At 36.6% G+C, this 22,023-nt stretch overlaps 1 protein-coding gene across 3 annotated transcripts; it reads left to right on the top strand.

Annotated features, from left to right (window-relative positions):
* The first annotated feature begins 35 nt into the window (after positions 1-35).
* UCHL5 (ubiquitin C-terminal hydrolase L5) lies at positions 36-20,558 on the top strand. Of its 3 annotated transcripts, XM_069789346.1 has the most exons (12): positions 36-259; positions 295-381; positions 1,787-1,850; positions 3,669-3,774; positions 12,115-12,240; positions 12,327-12,388; positions 12,467-12,597; positions 14,156-14,219; positions 15,316-15,418; positions 15,880-15,993; positions 17,972-18,070; positions 19,943-20,558. In XM_069789346.1, the coding sequence occupies exons 2-12, from the start codon at positions 300-302 to the stop codon at positions 19,985-19,987; spliced, it is 996 nt and encodes a 331-aa protein (XP_069645447.1). In that variant the 5' UTR covers positions 36-259; positions 295-299; the 3' UTR covers positions 19,988-20,558. The 3 variants fall into 3 exon arrangements, with proteins under 3 accessions (XP_069645447.1, XP_069645449.1, XP_069645450.1); XM_069789349.1 differs by lacking the exons at positions 36-259; positions 295-381 and adding an exon at positions 7,994-8,077; XM_069789348.1 differs by lacking the exon at positions 17,972-18,070 and having other exon boundaries at positions 36-381.
* Positions 20,559-22,023: the final 1,465 nt, after the last annotated feature.

The following is a 22,023-nucleotide window of genomic DNA, read 5'->3' as shown; positions in this document are numbered from 1 at the left end:
TGCCGCGGTGCAGGGGGTCTCCTCCACCCGCCGCCCCTCCACCGCCACAGCAGCGGAGCTGCAGGGCCGGGGCGCGGCCCCTCCGCGGCCCAGGCGGTGCCGCCGCCAGCAGCAGGCGGCTGCCCCGGATCCAATCCCAGCCGCCGTTTCCTGCTCCCGCCCCGCCTCACCATAGAGATGACAGGCGCTGCGCGGACCGCGGGGCCTGCCGGGAAGGGAGCGGCGTGCCTCGGCCTCGCGGCTTAGCCGGCCGGCGGCGGCGCCAAGCCTAAGGGAGCGCGCGGGCCGCCGCCGCCATCATGTCGGGAGGCAGCAGCGCCGGCGAGTGGTGCCTCATGGAGAGCGACCCGGGCGTCTTCACGGAGCTCATCAAGGGCTTCGGTGAGGGAGAAGCGGTGGCCGCGGCTGTTCCCGCGTGGGTGCAAGACCAGCCCGCCCGCCGCGCCCGCGGGGCGCTGCCCGGTTTCCCGGCCTAGGGCATGGGACCGCGGGCCCCGGCGGGCTGAGCCCGGGCCGGGCGGGGAAGGGGACGTGGGGCTCGGCGGAGGGGAGGCTCGGGCCGAGGCCCGGCGCGCCGCGCCAGCGGAGCGAGCGCTGCCGCAGGGGTGCGGGAGTGCCGCGAAAGGTGCTGCTGTGGAAGCTGGCAGCGTGGCGGTAAGCGGACGCGAGTGGGAATGAACGCGCTTCTCGTGACCTCTGCGCGGCTGTCCCGGCCTCGGGCCGACCTGGCAGTGCCGTACTTCCCAGCAGCCCGCACGTATGCACCGCGGGCAGCGGCCGGCCTCTCGGCGGAGGGGAGCTGTGAGGCCCCCGCCCCGGCCCGGGGTGATCCCGGTTTCAGGGCGGTGGGTGCCTAGTGGCAGGGCGGGCAGGAGCCCGTCCTATCAGCAAGGGCACGCGTACCTTCTGCCGGAGAGCTTGATAAGTGCATGCCGCGTAGGGGAGAATCCCAGCGCTTGCAGAGGGCTAGATACGTGTTTGGGTCCTGTGCCAGCTGACTCGGTTACAAAGCCTCCAGGAGAGAGGATGTTACAGACGAGAAAGGGCTGTGAGCACGCTGAACTGTGGTGCTTGGCAGTAGGCAGGGTAGCCTGGAAGGGGCTGCTTTGGCTTTTAGAATATTAAATTTTATGTTGAGTTGCATTTAATATTTTCGGCAATACTGTGCTCGTATGATTATAACAACAGAGAAGTCTGCACAGGATTTTGGCCAAAGAAGCAAAATGATTTTATGCTAGGTTATATTGATTTATAATTTCTGTCACGATTTTTTCCCAGAAGTGACGACCAGGCATGCTTCTACTTTTGTGTTTCTATTGAACTAATAGATTAATCTTCCATGTACTAAGTATTTGAAGTTTTGGGGCTCTTAGGCAAACATCTTGCTTAAGTGTATTGTTTATGGTATTTTCAGTCTACTAATATGGGTCTTTCTCTGGAGCTAAGTGTTTTAAGTTCTGCTTTGGACTAGCTGACAATGTCTTTAAAAACAGCAAAGGACATGAGGTGATGAAAGATATGCTAATCTCCTCTGCTTCTTTTTTAAATGCATCTGTGTTATAAAGACAACATCACCATACACAGGAGAAATTCCTGAAATAATTTCTCTTGATTTGTCTTGTTTGTGTTTGTAGTGAAGGTGCGTTAAAGCCTGTAAATGGACTTTTCCATAACCTCGGCATACAAGTTGTAAAAGTTACCATAGTTCTTTCATGTGTCTGTCTTTACTGGCTGTGTCCCTTTTAGATGGGGTAGTTGAAGAAACCTGTATCTTTCCTTGTTTCAGGTTGTAGAGGAGCACAAGTTGAAGAAATATGGAGTTTGGAATCAGAGAACTTTGAAAAATTGAAGTAAGGCACTTTTCTAATCTGCATGGTTTTTATTCACATTTGTCTGAAGTCACTGAAAGAATGTGTACTAAACTCAGGTGGCTTTTTGGTGGTAGTTTTTTGTTTGCTTTCTTTGGTTGGTTGGTTTGTTTTGTTTTCAGTTTCTACAGAAGTTCATTAGGATTTTGATTTAATTGAATACCTGGCAATTAAATTACTCTTTATTAATGCCTTGGTACTTAATCTAGCTTTTCTGGTTTTGGAAAGAGATGCTAACAGCAGCTAGAATGTGAAAATAGATTTCTAGTGATTTTTTTCACTGGCTTGCATTATATCCTTTGATAAATCCTTTGATAAATTCTTTGACAAACTTCTGCTCCTTGCTTTATCTCCCTTCTTCCTCACATAACATGAAATTGCATCTGTTGCCTTAAATAAATTAACTTACTGTACTTTGTAACTTTGTACTTTTGTAGCTTTTGTAACTCGTTTTTCCTGCAGAACCACTTCCACGTGCATGTGAAGGCAAACAGTCTTGTTATAACTGACAATGACTGATACCATGTGGAACAGTCCTGCCCTCATTAGTCGATATTAGTCTTTTACCGTTTTGTCTGTGATGCGTTGTTATCCATATTCACATACAAGATTTTAAAAGGAAAATGTCATCTAACCCAGACGATATTCTATTTCTGTGCAGATATCCTACACTTGTATAATTAATCTTTCAGAAGATGTAGCAATTGGTACAGAAGATGTAGTTTTAGAATTTTGGTCTGACTGAAGATACTTGACAGGTGACACCTGAATGGCAGAAATGTTACTTGAGAAGTGGTTTATTTGCTGCCTGCACTATATACTTCATATGATACTTCATCAGAACATTACCTGTTTTGTTCATAAAGTAACAGCTTTGTTTGCTTGTGCTATCAGATGTATATCTTTCTAGTCTTGAGTGATGACCAGCTTGCTTCCTTCCCATGCACATATACAGTACTTAAACACTAGGAGTTAAAGAATATAATAACATGTAGCATTTTTTTCAAATTCCCTCAGTGGACCCACTGCTTAAAAAGACGTCTCAGACTTCTGGCCAGAGCTTAGGAAAAGTTTCTTATGCAGTACAGTACTATGTTTACCTTTTATGGCATCTCTGTGGCAATGACCCTAAATTCAGGTTGATATGATGAATAAGGTTTTGCTTTAATGTAGCTGTAGATTTTGTAAGAATTGTTTCCTTTACTAATAATTTTTTTTTATGGGAATACTAAATACAGTGCAACATGCAGTAAAAGGTGTTTACTGTACAAGACATGCAGTCTGAAAAGCAAGACACAATTTTAGTAGAAGAGAAAACTGTATTTCTCTTACTTCGCAGAGAGATGACTCAAAGCATGAAGTTTCATGAGAACTCCTTTTTGAACATTTCATTTATGCCTAAAACGATTACCAAAACTTTAGTTCTAGTTCTTGTATGATTGACAAATGTTTTGATAGCGATTTATTACTAACAAAATTCAGGTGAGTGTTGCACAACTGTAATAGTTACAATAACCAGGAAAACTGGTCCTGACTTTTGAAAATTACTGACTAAATGCTAATTCAGATTGGGATTGTTTAGCATATATGGTAAGAAGCCTGAGGTATGTTCTGCCTAATTAAATACCACATCTGAAAATTTCAGTTCAAATTCCCTATGTTTAGAAAGAAATAATTAACTGAATTACTGTACCAGCATACACTTATATTATAGTAGAGATTCCTGGCTTTGATATTTTTCATCAGTACAAGTGATATTTTTTTTTTTTTTTTTCCCCCCCTATCAATTTTATTTTTTAGGCCAGTACATGGGCTGATTTTCCTCTTCAAGTGGCAGCCTGGAGAGGAACCAGCAGGTTCTGTTGTCCAGGATTCCAGACTGGATACAATATTTTTTGCTAAACAGGTAAGGCAAGTTCGGTATTTTTCTTAGATATGTCATGAAACATAGCTTTTAGTACTGAAAAATAAACTATATTTTTGTTAGTATGCATACAAAAATTAACATTTTACAAGATTAAATGACTTCAACAAATTCTGTGAGAGTAGGAACTGTGTATTAAAAGATGATTAACAAAGCAAATCAGTTTGATCTGTCAAGTCAGACAAAAATATCATCAGGTATGGAAGAGTAAAGCTCTTACTTATTTGTCAGCCCTCTCCCATAAGAGTGACTCGCTCGTCTGCGCAATAATTATGTGGTAAATGTTCTCAGCAGAATGAGCAAATTATTTTTTTGAAACCACTTTCAACAAATTCTAGGAAGAAATGTTTGGTTTGGTCTGGTTTTTATTTCTTGTGTTTCTCAAATGCTTTGCAGCCAGGGAAGTATAACTCTAGGATAATACTTTCCTTTAAGAATTTGCAGACCATTTTGGCATGGAAGTTTTAAGTATTTAAATCAGAAAAGTGAGTTTAAATGAGAAATTACAGGAAAAATTGGTTTTGCTTATGTAATCTGTTGTGTTTTATTAAATACCAAATAGTACTGAAATTTCGTGTTAGCTTTGCTTTGGCAGGCTGCTGTGCATATTGTTTGCAAGCAAGAGAGAGTAACCAGAATGAAAGTAGGAGTGTTTAATAAATGTTTTTAGCTCTTTTCAAGACCTGCTTCTCAAACAGTGATAAATGTAACAGTCCAAACAAGAAGTGTAACCCTACATGTATTAATTACAAAGCATTTATCTCAAAGGGCAAATTATTAGGCTTTCTATGAAGACTGACACATAGACTGGTTGTTGGTTTTGTGTTTTGGATTTTTTTGTTGGTTTGGGTGTTTTTTTCCCCCACAAGTGCAGAAGTGTTTTGTATGTAAATTTCAGGATATAAAGAAGTCTCCACACACTTGTAGCTAAAAATATAGAAATAGAAAACAATGGAAACATTAGGTATATCTATAGCTCTCCTGGCTACACTGTACATGTGCTTCTGTTTTGCAGATAATAATCTTTAATTTGTTTCTTTTATAATCACCCTGCTGTTACCTGCTATTGTAGATGACTTTATTTCTTGGTCTTTTTTAATACTGTTTTCTTCATTCTTCACCTTCTGCAGCTCTTGAATCCTGCCAAGCAGTGTCCACCATTCTCATGATACAATGATCAGCAGTAGTTTGCCAAATGTCTTTATAGTTTGATAGGGCTGATAGACATTGGTTTAGGTTGTGATTTCTACTTGATCAAGCATACTGTTAGTGATCAGTAGGCTGTGGCTACAGAGTAGCCTTGATGCAAAGAACCTCAGGGAAAATCCTTGATATAACTTTCGAAGGGTAGTTGTGTGGCAGGAGGAAACTATCCTGATAGGAATCTAGAGAGGTTTTTTTTAAGATGAAGGCAGATTTACCCTTACTCAAGGGATTTAATCTTTCTTGTTTCATGTGAGTAGATGAGGTTCTCCCAGAATTGCTGTTCTTTTGGATGCTTAAAAGTTTCAGAGCATTTGTCTGGTTGCTCTGCTTCTTTTGCTTTTTTTTTCCCTCCACTCCCCACTTCCCTTTTTAAAGCATGACACTGTGTTTAAAAGTAAGTAGCCAAGAGGAGCTTTGTTGAGCTTTAAGTTGGGATTGCAGAAGGTACATCAGAAAATTTGGATAATGTTAGACTTGCTAACAAAACCAGAAAATTAAAGGTTAACAATGAAAAGTCTTCTTTATTTTGTAGTTTTCTTTGAAGCATTTATATTTTACTGTTTTCTTAAGCCTGAAACCTCTTCGTAGAGGTGTAGGAACTTTGTAGTCTTCCCCCTCCTTCACCTGCTGCCTTTAAGGAAGGTGTGCTGAAGTGACTCTAAGAATTCATGAATTTCAGCATGGAAAGCGATTTCTAGAAGTGTTCACTATTTTAAAATAGTAGTACCTAGTTATGCCACTTGATGGCATGGAATATATGTTTCAGAAGTAACTTTCAAAGAGTTTAAAATTAGAATATCTTCTTTGTGTTCTAGTATTGTCTGTTAGTCAAGTGCAGTGGCTTAGCAAAATCAAAACATTTCTTGTAGACATTTATGCTCGTGTTTCATGTCAGTTCAGTTTTGCCTGGACTGAGGTATTGTGACTGAAAAACTAGTGAAATAGTCACAAAGAAATTAAAATTAAAAGTCAATAGATAAGCTCAAGAAAACTGGTTTTGATGTTTTGGGGGGATTTGTAATACCAGTTTAGCTCTGGTAACTTTCACATTGGAGGAGGTTAACCTTAGTTAGAGATCCAACTTCACAAGCTATGTTTTGAGGACTGATAGTGTTTTCTCAAGAAAATGGCTGATCTGATGATTTGATGATGATGAGAGGAGGATGTCTTGGTTCTCCCAACCTGTCTCCTTTTGACTTCATACTTCTGTTCCTCTCTTGCAATGGCTCAGCTGCTCATTGAATTTCCGTGAGTCAGTGCAGCTCATCAGCCAGGAGTTTTCTGTAGATTCTCTATGTGTATTTTCTGGGCTGGTCTCCTGCCACATTGTGAGATATATTTGTTCAGTGAGTCTGTACAGGCCAAAGCTGGTAAAAGATAAGTGACAGAGAGAGAACAGGAGTTTCTTTATAGTAGTGCTGAGGTTGTTGCATTTCTTGAAACTGCAGTCTGTGAATCCTTCTGAGTCACCCAGGAGCACAAGGGAAGACAATCATTAATATTAAATATTTCTGTTGTAAAATAGCAACTCCTCCCAGCTATCATGCAACTGGGCTCATGTGCCTTTTGTTTTTTCTCTATGCATGTTTTAAGTCCAATTTTATGGTGGCTTTGAGGATGGGGTTTTGTTATCTTTCAAGAATCTTTTTCAGATGTCAAGACTTTTTTTCTTAATTACAAAAGCGATAAGTAAAATAACCATATGTTCATTTGTAGACTAGAAACCAAGAACAAATACAAATTTGTTTTCTGGGTTAGCAACATTTTTATGACATTTAAGATTATTGGTCTGTTGATCTATATCTTTAAAACTGACATGACACTGGAGCCCTAAAAATCTCAAGAAGTCTTTGGCTCACTTTCCTTTCCCATACAATTTCTTTTAAATGTTACCATCTAAAGAGATCTGGTACAATCTGGTTTACTGCAGAGAAGTTTTTAAGTGTCATTCTGAATCCTGTATGAGCAAGACTAAGTAACTCTTAATATGTAACAACAATATAGTATGGTGTCGTGGTTTAACCCCCGCCAGCAACTAAGCACCACGCAGCCGCTCGCTTACTCCCCCCCACCCAGTGGGATGGGGGAGAAAATTGGGAAAAGAAGTAAAACTCATGGGTTGAGATAAGAATGGTTTAATAGAATAGAAAAGAAGGAACTAATAATGATAATGATAACACTAATAAAATGACAACAACAATAATGAAAGGATTGGAATGTACAAATGATGCACAGTGCAATTGCTCACCACCCACCGACCGACACCCAGCTAGTCCCCTGAGCGGCGATTCCCTGTGCCCACTTCCCAGTTCTTATACTAGATGGGACGTCACATGGTATGGAATACCCCGTTGTCCAGTTTGGGTCAGGTGCCCTGGCTGTGTCCTGTGCCAACTTCTTGTGCCCCTCCAGCTTTCTCGCTGGCTGGGCATGAGAAGCTGAAAAATCCTTGACTTTAGTCTAAACACTACTTGGCAACAACTGAAAACATCAGTGTGTTATCAACATTCTTTGCATACTGAACTCAAAACATAGCACCGTACCAGCTACTAGGAAGACAGTTAACTCTATCCCAGCTGAAACCAGGACATATGGGAACTAAATTATGCTGTTACAGCATGGCTCTGTTTCTGTTCAATTTTAATTAAATGTTCCATCTTAAAAATTGTTTCATTTGGAGGGAGGGAACTTTAGTTAGATGTAAAAGGCTACAGCTCTCAAACTTCCCAGCAAAACATCTTTAAAATTGCAAGAAAACACAATTTTGATAAAAAGTTTGTGACACTCACATTTTATTCATACCCACTTTCATAGTGATGTTGTAGTTGAATTCCAGATGACAACGAGATCTTGTTCAAAGTTAAATCACAAGTATGTTGGGGGGTTGAATTTTAAAGTCTAATATGCATGCATATTAAAGGATTTTTTTTTTTTTTTTTTTAATGGTCACTTCTATGTGCACTCATGTTAAATTTGGCCTCCCTATTATGCCTAGGTATGATTTAGTCCTCTATTTGAGGCCACAGAACTCTGGATGATCTTACATACCCTATGAGCTAGAATACCTAGGCACAATGAGGTGAGTTAAGGATACAATTTCAGCCTTAACTCTGAATTTCTGATTTCTGTGTTGCTTAAGTAGGCCCTTGCTGTTATTTTTACACACAGTGGCTACACAATTGTAACACTCAATGTATTCAGCTATCTTCAGTACTGTTTTGAATAGCTGTATTCTGTGCTGATCACTGCAGAAATGGAAGTGTCTCTTGACAAAAAAGAATGCCATTGTTGCAGACTTACATATTAAAATTTTTTAGTTTAACAAACCAGGTTTTATTACTGAAGTGTTGGTATCATACCTTTGTTTTATGCCATTTTATGCTTCATTGTGATGATAGAACATTACAATTGTGATAATAAAACATTAACTTCATTAATTGGGAATAAAATCTGTATACCTTCAGAAGGAGGATCTTCTAAATGTTACTGTTAATAACAAAACATTGATGTTTAGTTATCTTTGTGCCACTAATGGAAGCACATTATAAGTATTTTTTTTTCAACATTTCCAATACTTCAGTTGATTTCAAACTCAAAATTTTTGACATTTTCAGGTTTGGTAACATTAACATAGACCAGATATCCTTGTTAAAGCTAAACTTGGGATAACGACTTACAAGAAGTAAAGTGAACTTGAAACACATGTAGTCGAAGTCAGAAAGAGATTTTCCGTAATTGAATATAGCTATAGGAAGATTATATCTTTATTCCAAAAGAATAGAAATAAATGAATAAAATTAGATAGAGTTTTTAAACAAGAATAAGTTTTGGAACTTTGTCCTAATGCTGAATTTTTCATGTTGAGCTTTGTGAAGCCAACTGATTTGTAACATTGGGATGCTTAGTGAGTGAACCCCAGAGATTTGCTGATTATACTACCAGTTGCAGCACAGGGTTGTCCACAGCTTTTTGAAAAACAAAATACAAAATCCATCCGATTCAAGAGTCAAGAGCTTGAAGTGCTTCAGCCTTAAGTTGATCCAGAAACTTGGATTGGATCCTTAGGGAAAGGTGCATGCTTATGAAGTTATGCACCTTAATTTAGGAGTGTACCAGAGTAGCCTATTCAAGTGGTTCCTTTGTTTGTTTTAAGCTAAGCTTCACTTGATGATATGGCAATCTTCTCAGTTTTTTTTAAATCATCTCACTAATGTGCATATATGTCTGTATATATATTATTTTCTTTCAAATATTAGATACACCTTGTAGCATTGCTAGCAAAATCTTTCAAATATGGGTATCTGCTTTAAGCTGGAGTCTTGAATATTGATCAATCAAATATCTCACCAGGACTTCCTGGGCAGCAATATACAGGCAAATGTTGGTATTTCTGGACAAATATAGAAAATCCTCTTAAGTTTCCTCAAGTCAAAATAAAAATCTTTCTGGGATAACCTGCATATATTGTCATGGTATCTAAATGCAGGAAATGTTTTCTGCCAATGCTGACACCTTAAGTAAGAGATATATTGGAAATTAGGGTAGATGGGTATCCCGACCAATTTCTTTCTCAAAAGACTTGACAGCGTGTGTGTATAGCAGTGCTGAAGTGGCTGTGTGACAAACCTTGCACTCGTCTACATTTGGTACTGCAATCACCACCTCCTTACTCTCTGCTCTTCACCCTGCCCATGAACTACCACTAGCTAGGTACCTCCTTTTTCCATCTTGGTAGTTCTGTCATGTCATTTAGGTCCAGGAACACACTCTTTTTATGCGTATCAGCTGCACTTGCTTTTACTCCTCTGCTACAGGACTATTCTTGCTGCCTTTTCCTTACCTCCTGCCTCTCACTTCCTGAAGAGTATCTGTAGTTCTATAATGTATTTCCATTTCAACAGCTGGGGGCCACTGGTCTAAGATCTGCATTTGTTGCATATCGTTCTCTAGCAGTAAGGCAAGATTGTTTAGTTTGGTCCTTATATACTTAAACAGACTCCTCTCATACTGTAGTTGGAAAACAAAAATATATTTATGCTGGAAGACAAATATTTGATGAGACCACAAATTCCCTGCCAAGTTTAATTTTTCCTCCTGTTTTTGCTGTTGTTTAAAGCTCCTGTATCCACAGGATACACACAGTTTCTGTGTTGATCTTGCCTCTAGGCACAAAATCTCTCTTAATTTCCCTTCCCTTTTTTTGAAGCTATTATTGGGTTAGCGGTCTGCCAGAACAACTGATTATTCCATCTTGATTTTTCAGTAAGAATAGTTAGCACTTAGTGCTCTCTCTCCCTATAATGTCCTGTATTATCATTTAGCAAGTGAAGTTTGCTGTAGTGACCCTGCCTTCATTGTAATAGCACTGTTCTAATAGCTCTTCACCACAGGTCTCTCTACCATTTTTCTCCTTTCTCTATCAGCTTAATTACAACGTTTGTAACCACTGCTTCAGGTTAGCCTACTCTAATCTGCTTAGGATCTTCCTACTGTCATCCTAGTGCTACTTTTACAACTGCCTCTGATACCATTCTCTAGTCATACCTCAGAGTCTTGAGTTCTTGGTTCCCTTTCCTACGTTATAGTATTAATTCTCTCAAATTATGTCATTCTCGTAGTCTGTGGGATTTAATTTTTCTGCTGTTGTTCATTATTTCACTGCCTTTGATGGATTTTCCTTCTATGTCCTTTATTTTGTAATTATGTGAACTCTAGCCTTTAGCTTGAGTACCTGCAATTTGAGTTTCAGTTGCTGTAATCTGTTCTGCGTGTGTAGTTGACTTAAACTGTAATCAAGGAAGTCAAATAGACTGTATTTTTCTTAAAATAGGAAGTGCTTTATTATTTATCATCTGCACTATACAGACATAATCTGAACTGAGAACACCCTGAAGTATAGAAAATTAATATATGCTGTGGCTTATAGTATTAATATAGCAGGTTTTCCTTTGTTAAGGACTAGCTTTCTAAAATAGTTGGTTGTTTTTTCTTTTTTTTTTTCTTTCTCCTTTCTTGTTGGAAGTGGTTTTGCGTTCACAGCCCTGAAATAATTTTCATTTTTTAAATACAAAATCAACATCCTCTCTCCCAGTCCTAAGGTTTAAGTAGCATTTTCAATTGCAAAATAGTCTCATAGACTGAAGATACATTATTTTTTCTAGCCTATAGCTCACTAAGAAAAAACTGCTAATATGAAGTCTTTCTTGTATTATGGCCTTACACTATTTGATTACTGTGCTTTTAATTAAATCTCAGATTATATATATATAATAATGCTTGTAGTCTCTCTCTTTAAATACTGTAGTTTGGGTATTACAAAGCAACATTAAAGACATGGCTGTAATATGAAGAGGCTTGTTTATACTTTCTAAAAATGGAATATTTAACACTTAAGGAACAGTGTCACACAAACTAGTAACTTGAATGTTAGGTTGAAAAGGATAGGTATATTGTAAATTAAGAAAAGTGAAAAATCTGAAAATTTGTATGGCTTATTATTCAGCAAACCATCATTTAAAGAAATATTTACATCTTGGAACACGTCTGAATTTTATTAGTTTATCCGTAGGATATATGAAATTCTTTGTTCAACGCAACCTTTTTATAAAAATTCTAGGTTCCATAATGTGCTTTATTGCCCCAAATATTTTTCCAAGCTTCTACTCCTGGTAGGAATTCTGATTATTTGAAGGACATTCTCTTTGGGAGAGTTGACTTTTTTTGGTTTTTTAAGACCTTATATAATAATGTGATTTGGGCAGCTTACTTTGAATAGTACTTTATTTGTTTTTCCACTGAGATCAGAGGGTTCCTGTATTTCTTCTGTGTCCTTTATTAATCATCTCAGGAAGGTGGTGAGACAGTAGAATGACAGAGTTTCTAAGTAGAGGTGAGATTTTTATCAATTAATCGTATGTGACAGCCATCCAGTATTCATTTTGTTAATCTCCTCCAGCAAAGGTTTTCTGTGGCTACTCAGAACTAGATTTGCTGCCTGTTTTAGAGTGAAGCTCTAATGTAAATCAGCATGGAAAGTGTGTGTAATGAAAAATGTTGCCCAGCTTAAATTAATTTTTTATCATAAGTACTGAACAAATTCTCAACACTTTTTTCTAGGTAATTAATAATGCTTGTGCTACTCAAGCCATAGTAAGTGTGCTATTAAATTGTGTACATCAAGATATCCATCTAGGAGAGACTTTGTCAGAATTTAAAGAATTTTCACAAAGTTTTGATGCTGCGGTAAGTGCCTACTATTTTCTGTATTTTAAGTATTATAGTGCTATATGTAGGTTGGCTTACAATTTAATTTTGTTGCTTACTTTCAGATGAAAGGTTTAGCACTAAGTAACTCAGAAGTGATTCGGCAAGTTCACAACAGTTTTGCCAGGTAACACATGTTTTAAATCTAGGCAGAATTTCAGCAAATTCTTTTTCATCTCAGATTTTTTTTAAATTTTCTTTGCAGACAACAGATGTTTGAATTTGATGCAAAGTCTTCAGCAAAAGAAGAAGATGCGTTTCACTTTGTAAGCTATGTTCCTGTTAATGGACGGCTATATGAACTAGATGGGCTAAGGGAAGGACCAATTGATTTAGGTAACATTCTGTATTTTTTCTGAACATGGTTCATTTTAACAATAGCTTATTGCAACAAATTGGTTGTATGTTATAGGATCAAACCAAGTTATTTATTAAAATAAAGCATATCTTTAAAGTTTTCTTAATGTGGTATTCAGGGTAGTACTACATTGTAGTCTTCTATATTGGGGTTTTTTTTGTCGGTCTGAAAAAGGAATTTTCTTTCTGCTTGCTCCACGTTTCTGATTCTCTCCTTTCATTCAGCATTCAAATGAACTGGCCTTGCAAACCAGTGGGATTCTAATACCTTAATAGTTTTGCTGCAAGAGAGAAATGTATATAACCCACTTCCTGTGGATGTTTGTTCTCCTCACCTGAGGAAATACATTGTTGTTCTGTGCTGTCTCTAACAAAACCTGGTAAAACTATGTAATGTTTTTGGCTTTCCTTACTGATAGCGTGCAATTCCTTTTGCTGGTGTTTTTCCCCACATCTACCTTTTTGTGGTATTGTCAACCAAGACAATTCCCATGTCATGTTTTCAAAGCTATTTTTTTTCAAGGTTGATTATAAACTATCCATTTATTTTATTGTTTGTTTCTTTTGCAGGAGCATCTATACAGCTGACTCTACACGCTTTTTATACATTATGTGGCTGGTGTTTACACACTGCCCTATTTCGTCTTAGATAGCAAATATTATCCCAATGGTTTAAAAAATAATAGCTAATTTAGTATAGTTTTATTCTCTGTAAGACTGGTTCCTGTTTTGTGTCTTTCTAATCTTTCTTAACCTGCGGTGTGTGTGCCATCTAGTGCCTATCATGTGTCTGCACTTTCTTTTGAATCTGATATAATCTCAATATGTGTTTTCCCAATTTTCTTGATAGTTGTATTTATTTTTAGGCTGAGTAATGGCTTGCTACTGAATTTCATCTTTAGTCTGGCTAGAGACACCACACAGTCTGCAGACCTAGCAGTAACATAAGTTTTATGGTCATAAGATGATGAGTCTCTTCATTTGCTTTAAGGTCTTGAAATTGTTAGAGAGTCATTATCAACTTACCAAATCACCTTTAGCTATTCTCTTGTTTATCTTAAAATCAAGTTATCTATCAAATAATTTTATATTTTTTTCTGTGTCTGACTTTTTAACATTGTATTGCATCTACATAGTATTAACTCTTTATTTTGTCTAAATGGAACAACTGTAACTATTCATACTGTTTTCTTTTGCTGTCTACTTTTATATTGTCATACCAACTAATTTCCTTTGTCATAAAAATCTTACATAATTCCCCCCCATGTTGTTTGTTGTTATCAATAAACTTTAGATGCTTATGCCCTCAAAATTCAGTTTCGCTCCATTGCTTTGGCCAGTACATTATCTAAATATTGTTATTAAAAAATGTGTTTTCCACCTACTAAAAAAAATCACCTGAGTAATTTGAGACTGCAGTTGGCAAGAAAAAAACTTGTTACTTACTCTGAAGTTCCTGCATAAGCCTGAAGTATACAAATCTCGAATTCACAATAAATTTTGCAAAAATGATTAATTTTTTCTTTGTGTTTTTTAGGTGCATGCAATCAAGATGACTGGATAAGTGCTGTACGGCCCGTCATAGAGAAACGTATACAAAAGTAAATGGTCATGATGCTTTTAAAATATAGCACCTTTTATATGTTTAAAAAATCCTTATTCTTAATTTCCTTCAATTTAAAGGCTTTCAACTGAATTTCTAAGGAATGGCGCTTATGCATCGTTTTTGTGTGCATATCACTGTGTGACTTCAGAACCTATTGCCCAACATGATCCAAATGTGGTGATAGATAAGTCTCAAATACGCTGTGTTCCTGTATGATTAATTGAAGTAGGTATCTGTGTAGTGAAGAGAGATCCTACTAGTACTCTGAAAAAGGCAGAGCAATATTATGAACTCTGCTAGACAGACATGTGTCTTTGTGAATGAAAACTAAGGGTGCCATTACCATGGATAAAGTTTGGGTATGCGCTTATAATTGAAAATACCAGATAATATCCATACAGCTGGTATTTACAGAGAACAAGTTTTCCTTAGGTATGTGGCTTGTTTTAGAAATTTAAGCTAGAAAAACATACTATAGAAGTTTTCTTGCTTCTTAGCTCTAGCCCCAAATGTGTTAGAAATAAAGTTGATTTTATACCATTTTTAGAAAATAATTTCCAAAGTCTTTTACTTGAAGACTTTTTTTTGATAAGCAAAACATTACTACCAGATCTTATTTGGAGAATTTAAACTCTGAAAGGCCTGCTAGTCTAATTGTTGAATGTACTTTTCACGTATGAAGAAGTCTGCGATGTTTTCTAACAAGTAGCAGTAATGAGAAATTAAAAACTATTGTGTGCAGCAGTCTTGTGCAAGAGTAGTTGTCAACTATATCATGTTTTGTTTTCTTTTTTGGACAGTTTCAGTATTTATTTTTTGTGACCACAAACAGGAATAGTAATATGTTGGGAGAGGAGTTTATTACGAGTTATACATTGGACAGTGCTCATTTGAGGTCTGATTTTATTTCGTGGCAAAATTGGATCAGTAGCACAACTTAATTTAATAGATCCATTTAGATTTTTTTTTTCCACAGATGCATTCCCTTATAATGAAATTGTGGAGGAGGTTTTTGAGTTGTCATGTTAATTTTTAAAGTGGATTTTATTGTTTGTTTGTTGGTTTTGGTTTTTGCTTTGTTCCTCATCTAGATACAGTGAAGGTGAGATAAGGTTTAACTTGATGGCTATTGTATCTGACAGAAAGATGATATATGAGCAGAGGATTGCAGAATTACAGCAGCAACTTGCAGAGGTAGGTCATGGTATTTAAGTTACTGGAGTAGTTCTTTGATATCAATTCTGTGTCTTTTCTTTATTGTTCCTTCTTTCCTTGCTCCAAGTGGAGTATCCCTAAAAAAGGCAGGGAAGGATTACTATGTATCTGTCCCGCACAATGCAGTGCTGTGTGAATGCACTGATGCAGCTCTGCTTAGTTCTGAGTGAGTTAATTTGAGCACTCGGTACAGTATGACTGTGTCATTGAGGCTGTCTGTCTTGACTAATTTGCTGTGGTAGCGGAACTATTCTTTTCCTAGTACCTGAGCTAATCTGCTTATAACTAACTGTGGAAATTCCTTGAATGTTCCTATAACTGTAAGCAAAACTGAATCTTTCTGTGACAGAAATACTCTTAAGACAAGACTTATTTTAACTGGAAAAAAAAAATTAAAATGCAGTAACATTGTCCATTTAACTTTTTCTGTTTTGTGGAAGGAGGAGCCTATGGATACAGATCAGAGTAGTAATATGTTAAGTTCTATACAATCAGAAGTTGCAAAATACCAGATGTTAATTGAAGAAGAGAACCAAAAATTAAAAAGATATAAGGTATGTAGCCTTTGCTTTTCTGATTAAACTATTTGAAAAGTTGTAAGAAAATGTTAGCTTTTATATTTATGGGAAGCTGTTGCAATTTGAAGGAATTGGATGGATACTAAGAAGATAATGTTACATAAATTCATGTTGTATTCCTGAATTTGCAGGTTAGTTACTAGTTTGCTTTCTTTTAGCATAAGACTTACGAGTCAGTTTATAATGGTCTCTGTAGCTCCCTTCATTTTGCCACGTCTTTGTATCTTTCTCACTTTAAAATATTTTTTAAACCCAGCGAGTTCTAGAACTCCTACAAAGAAATTGCTCTCTGTGCCTCTGAAGGCTGATCAGCCTTTGCTTGCTGGAGTTGCTTGTTACACTACTGTATGTACCAGTGATCTCTTATTAAGTAGGATTTTTTGTTTGTTTTTACTAGAAGGACTTTGATGTGTTAGCATTCATATAAGCTCTTCAGGGTCTCATTGTCAGTAACGAAGAATGTTGATGCATCAGTTGATAATGAAGGCTAATCGGGAGATTCTGTGAACTTCATGTATAGATTCATTCTGTGTTTGCCCATACATCTCCTAATCTGACATATAGGTACTTACATAGCTTTCAGTGAAGAAGCTCTCATAGGGTACTTGAATTATTCTTTTGTTACAGTTTACCTGCTGTCTTTTCCTCTGTGGGAAGCAGTGAAGACACAACTGGCATGTTCTTTGTTTTCCTAAATAAGTACTTCATGTGTGTGCACTGAAAGTGCATCATTCTTTGAAATGACATGGTATTAATGAAAATGAAATATGGGAAAGTTTCTCTGAGATCATCACTTGCAACCTTTTTGATAATTCCCAAGTACTTCTAAAGGAATGTTTTGAGGGGGGAAAAAAGCAGGAATGTTTTGAGGGGAAAAAAAGCTGGGTAACCTATTTATTTATTTATTTATTTAGTGTTTTAATCCCTTAACCTATTTTTAGAGGGGGTATAGAAAGTGGCTAGATTAAAAATTCGTTTTAAAATAAAAGTTGTATATATCAAAGGATAAAGAAATCGAAGAAATGTTTTTACTAGGTTTTGTGTTCTTTCACTAAAAATGAAAGAAATGTTTTCATTAGTTTCTAGAAAGTACATACTAAGACTTCAATAATTCTAATGATAATTTCAAATATATTTCTACAGTACATGTGTTGCGAAGTGTTACTGTTATCTGTCTCTAAAGCAGTGTCACTACATGCTGTTCCACAACATCAGGATGCAATTCAAGAAACTATTAAAAAAACCAACCAAACAAACAAAAAACTGACAAACAACCAAAGCATGTGCTTTACCAAGCAGGAGAGTAAGCAAACAAATTAAATGGGGGAGGCAAAACCCCTTAAAGTTTCTAATTGTATGTGGAAATATTGTGGAAACTGCTTAAAAGTCCACATTTTGTTTATGTTAGGGTATCTACTTGGGGTCTGTGGAGGTCATTCCTCTCAGCTGAAAAAACAAGCAATCTCCTACTTTTCTGAAGGACTGAACCATTGTAGAAGCTGCAAAGTGTTTACTATAACAAAAATAGTTACGCTTTTACGTTACAGAATGTTTAAGTCTTCAGCCTAGGCTGAGGCCACAACTACACAGGGGACTGTGAAAAAACATAGGTCGAGCTGCAATTTAAGTTGAGGAAAAAAAAAGTGAATAGTTTAGATAATAGTTCTTGCCAGTGTTAAAGCAGTGGCTAAACCATATAAACTACTTAATCATTGAGCATTTTTCAGCTAGTATGACAAAAGACCATAAGGAGAATTTGTGCCTTAAGCAGTAAATTCATCTGGCATATGCTTTCTCACCATGTGCTCGGAATTTTATTGCTTCAACTTTATTTTTAGCTGGCTGAAATTTAAAAATAACTCCAGCTCTTTGGGGAGAGGGTGGACAACAGGGATGGGAAAAATCCCTGTTTAGCCTTATAATAATTCTGTTAATGCTTTTAATTTATTTTTAGATCGAAAATATTAGAAGAAAACATAACTACCTGCCTTTCATTATGGAATTATTAAAGACTCTAGCAGAGCACCAACAGTTAATACCCTTAGTAGAAAAAGTGAGTATTTCTTAGCTGACTTTTAAGAAACAGTGTATTAGTATAAGTCTTCATACCTTCTACTTAAAATTAAAAATGCAGTCAAATATCTTGGAAGCATAAATGGCATGGATTTATTTAAACTGCTACATTCAGATATATTGCTAGTTTACCTGATAGTCCCTTGCAGTTCTCAAGAGGCACAATTCCAATGGAGATTGGAGATTGTGGGACCAACCAACTTTGCATTATTATGCAAAGGCAAACTGTATCTTCCCTTTGATAAGCTAAACAAATTTTTCTAATGGTGATACAGGAAGAGGCAATTCAGTATCAGCTAAATGATCACATCACAGGGCATAAGATACTACAATACAAGAGACATGTGGTTTGGGCTTTTCTACACAGGAAATTGAAAGACCTATTAAAATTGTGATGTGTAGCTCCAGTTAGTATATGTTAGAGTTCCTCATACTATCTTGATATCTCTTTTTGAAGTGAAGATTATTTAAATCTATACATATGCAGATGTGCATGTACAAGATTGATCCTGTTTGCCAACCTGGACTTTTAAGTCAGTTTTGTTGATTTATCTAGCTGTCAACATTAGATGGCAGTCTTTGCACAGAGGTTCTGGTAATTTTAGGTGGTTTGAAATTCATTCTCTTTTCTGTGTTCTTACACTGTTTTACTGGCTCATTATTTTCTCCTTTTTAAGGTGTCCAGCTATTAATATTGATTTACTATTAAGATTTTTATTAAGGCTAGATTATTAAAGTGTGTCTGTCACTTTGGCAAAGTTACTAAATTGCACAGTTGGTCGAGTACTTGAATTGTAATGAGATTGGTGCTGGCTTGCATATCTACTCATGTGCCATAGACAGTATCCCTAATTTTGAACTCACACTGAGAAAGGATCTCTATATTATTATAATGAAAAAAGAGCTAAATATTATTTAATGAGTACATTCTTTAGCTGAATTTATTTAGGAAAGTATGTTTGCAGGCCAGTAGTTTATAAGACTAACTTTTGGATTTGGTTTTTAACCTTTTCCTTCTTTGGGTAACTTGAGGAGTTTTAATCCAGTTTCATGTTAATAGTTGTTCCTTATAACACCATCAAGCTTCTTTTACAAGTAAATTTCCAGTGGACCCAAGCAGCTGGTGATAATAGTTCTTAATTCTAAATCACTGAATTAGATCCAGTTCTGTTCAATAAGTGGTAACAAGCAGCAGTCTGATTCAGAATGAATAAATGTTTTGACAGAAAGATGGCTAGTATTGCATCTGAATTGTCCCCTCTTCTTGCCTAATCTTTTTTCACTAAATTCATAAGGAAGAAAATGCTAGTTCCTTGTCAATTTGAACTATCTGTCAATTGATACAAGTTATATGAGAATCTGTTTGCAAATATCTTGCTAGGAACTCTTGTGGGGTTTGGTGGTGGGTTGGTTTTTTTTTCACTCTGCTCTTTTGAAAGATCTAAAAAACTAAGATCTTGGTTGCTTCAGAGTTTAATTTGTGAAAATCAGTATATCTGAATGCAGTGTTTTCTTGTGACATAAAATGTTTTCATTAGGAAGAGTTATTTCTATGTTAAATGAAAAGAATATGGAGGTATGAAAAATGAAGGTTAGATTATGTTTTAAAAATAGTGGGGGTTTTGACCTGTCCTTTTCCCTTATGGAAGTTACCTAATCTTACAATTTCTTATATATATGAACCTAGTAAAATAGTAGGAGGACACTTCTGAAGGGTCTAAATTTACATTTAAAATGCCTCTTTCCTCAGCATATTTTGTTGAATGTTTAGAAATGTAATGAGTAGTCATTCAGAGCTCCAAAAAGATCTTTGTCTTATCAGAGCTTAACATCATCTCCCTCTGTTTTCTAGGCAAAAGAAAAACAGAATGCCAAGAAAGTTCAGGAGGCCAAGTGAAGATGACTTTGCAAAATACATACAATTATGTACTTCTGAAACTGTTTTCATGACAACAAATAAAACTTTTCATAAACTTTAAATTTTGTCCAGCACACATTTGACAATTGTAACAGTTTGTCTTGTACTGTATGCACGGGTCTAATTTTCTTCCTTCCCCTGCATCTTGTGCATGTAGTACTGCTAAATAATGTTTAGGTTCTCTTGGTCAAATTCAGTATTTAACAGTCTGTCTGATTTCTGAAAGCTTAGTAAGTCAACCTAAAAATGTGCAAGGAAAATGTACCCATTTTGTCCCACTTCAATGTAGGGTAATGATACAAATGCCAGAGTTTAAGTATAAGCATGAGCTTTCTTTGCTCATACCTACTAACAATTATAATACTATCCAATTGTTCAGTGACATACCCTGCGTCTTTGTTTTTATGAAGTATGTGTCTGATTTTTTTACAAAATTGAAAAGTATGAATTTAGCTGTAGAAACATTTGCAAAGACCAATGTATAATCTCAAAAGATCCGCATTGCTTTAGTAGAAGAGATAATAAATATTCCCATTTTTATTTTGGCAAACTTTCTTCTGTGGTATTTTATTGTTGGATAAGATGATTAATATATGTATTAGAGGTCATCAGCCTTGTGACTTCGAGTATACATGTTCTAAATTTGGGTTAGAAAGAAGGCTATTGTTTGGGGAGTTAATATTCTTGCATATAAGGTACTACAGTTCTAGAGTATGTTAAGTTTAAGTCTTTAAAACAATGATTTTTAGTTGTCCTCGGGAAGTAATTTAATATAAGAAAAAACATTTATGGAAGATTCTTATTGATAACAACATTGTAATGGAAGATGCTGGAACTGTCTTCTATGGACCAAAGGGAATGTCTGGGGAATGGAGCTCACATGGTGTCCTACCTTCTTAGTGCTGCTCATATGTGAACTATGAATAGGCAAATTGTTCTGCTAAGGATAGCAACAGACCATTGTAACAATACACAGTATTTGAGTTACTGAAACACTGTTATTGTATAGTGTATATAAATTGGTTTAGAAAACTTCTTCCTAAAAGATTGAGAAAAGAAATAGAAAGAAAAACAAGCAAAGGAACTTGGATTGTTTGGAACACATTTAAAACCACTAAAAGATGTTTGTTTGGCTTACTTTGCCTATCGGCATACTTCACTGAACTGTGAGGTCCTTTGGTCTTGTAGGCTTGGTCTTGTAGGTTTGTATAATAAGAATATACTATATTTAGAGAATTTTTTGAAACCCCCAATATGAAACAAATTCTGTTATCTGTTGGTGCTTCATATATGTTGCATATATATATTGACAGGACACCTGAAAATGCAGTAGTCTGTTTTTTGTCTAAGAGGGTGAGAAGAAAGAAGTGAGACATACCACTAGACTCATTAAGTGTCTGCTTCAGAGAAAAATGCCTGGGGTTTTTTTTCCCCCAATGTATTACTCCAGATAAAATTTATTTTGGTCACAGAAAAGTCAGATAGAATGAACTTGCACCAGAAGAGTCTGTTACCCTGAGCAGAGCAAAGTATTAAAGGAAAGATTGGATCCAGATGGTTGTGGTACTGGTGACAGAGTCTTCTGCTTTGTGAATGGAGACAGGGAGACTTTGAAAAATAAAAATTGGCAGGCATCTACAAGGCCAGTGTGTTTATCATCTTTGGAATAGGTGTTTATACTTGTTTACATCTGTTCATGAAAATGACCTGTTCCTGGCAGCTCTTCCATTTGAATTGCAACATCTAAAATTTCTACAGAAATAATTCTTTACTGGCTGTCTCATTTAGTAGTGCAAATGAGCTTATCTGGGTTTTCTTTAAAGTTCATGACATCGCTTTAATAAATGGGTGTTGCAGGAAAAATGGTCATGTTATCTCTACATACACATATCAGCTTAGATGTCAGATCAAATAGCAGATTTATTATCATGATGCTGTAGAGGTAGAAAATGGAGGATATGAGGTCTATGGGTACTTTTGTACAATTTATCTGAATGTAATCAATAAAAACACGG

Source organism: Haliaeetus albicilla, chromosome 8 (assembly GCF_947461875.1).
Source record: "Haliaeetus albicilla chromosome 8, bHalAlb1.1, whole genome shotgun sequence".
NCBI classification, from domain to species: Eukaryota; Metazoa; Chordata; class Aves; order Accipitriformes; family Accipitridae; genus Haliaeetus; species Haliaeetus albicilla.
The sequence above is the reverse complement of the archived record's forward strand: the minus strand, read 5'-3'. Positions and strand labels throughout refer to the sequence as shown.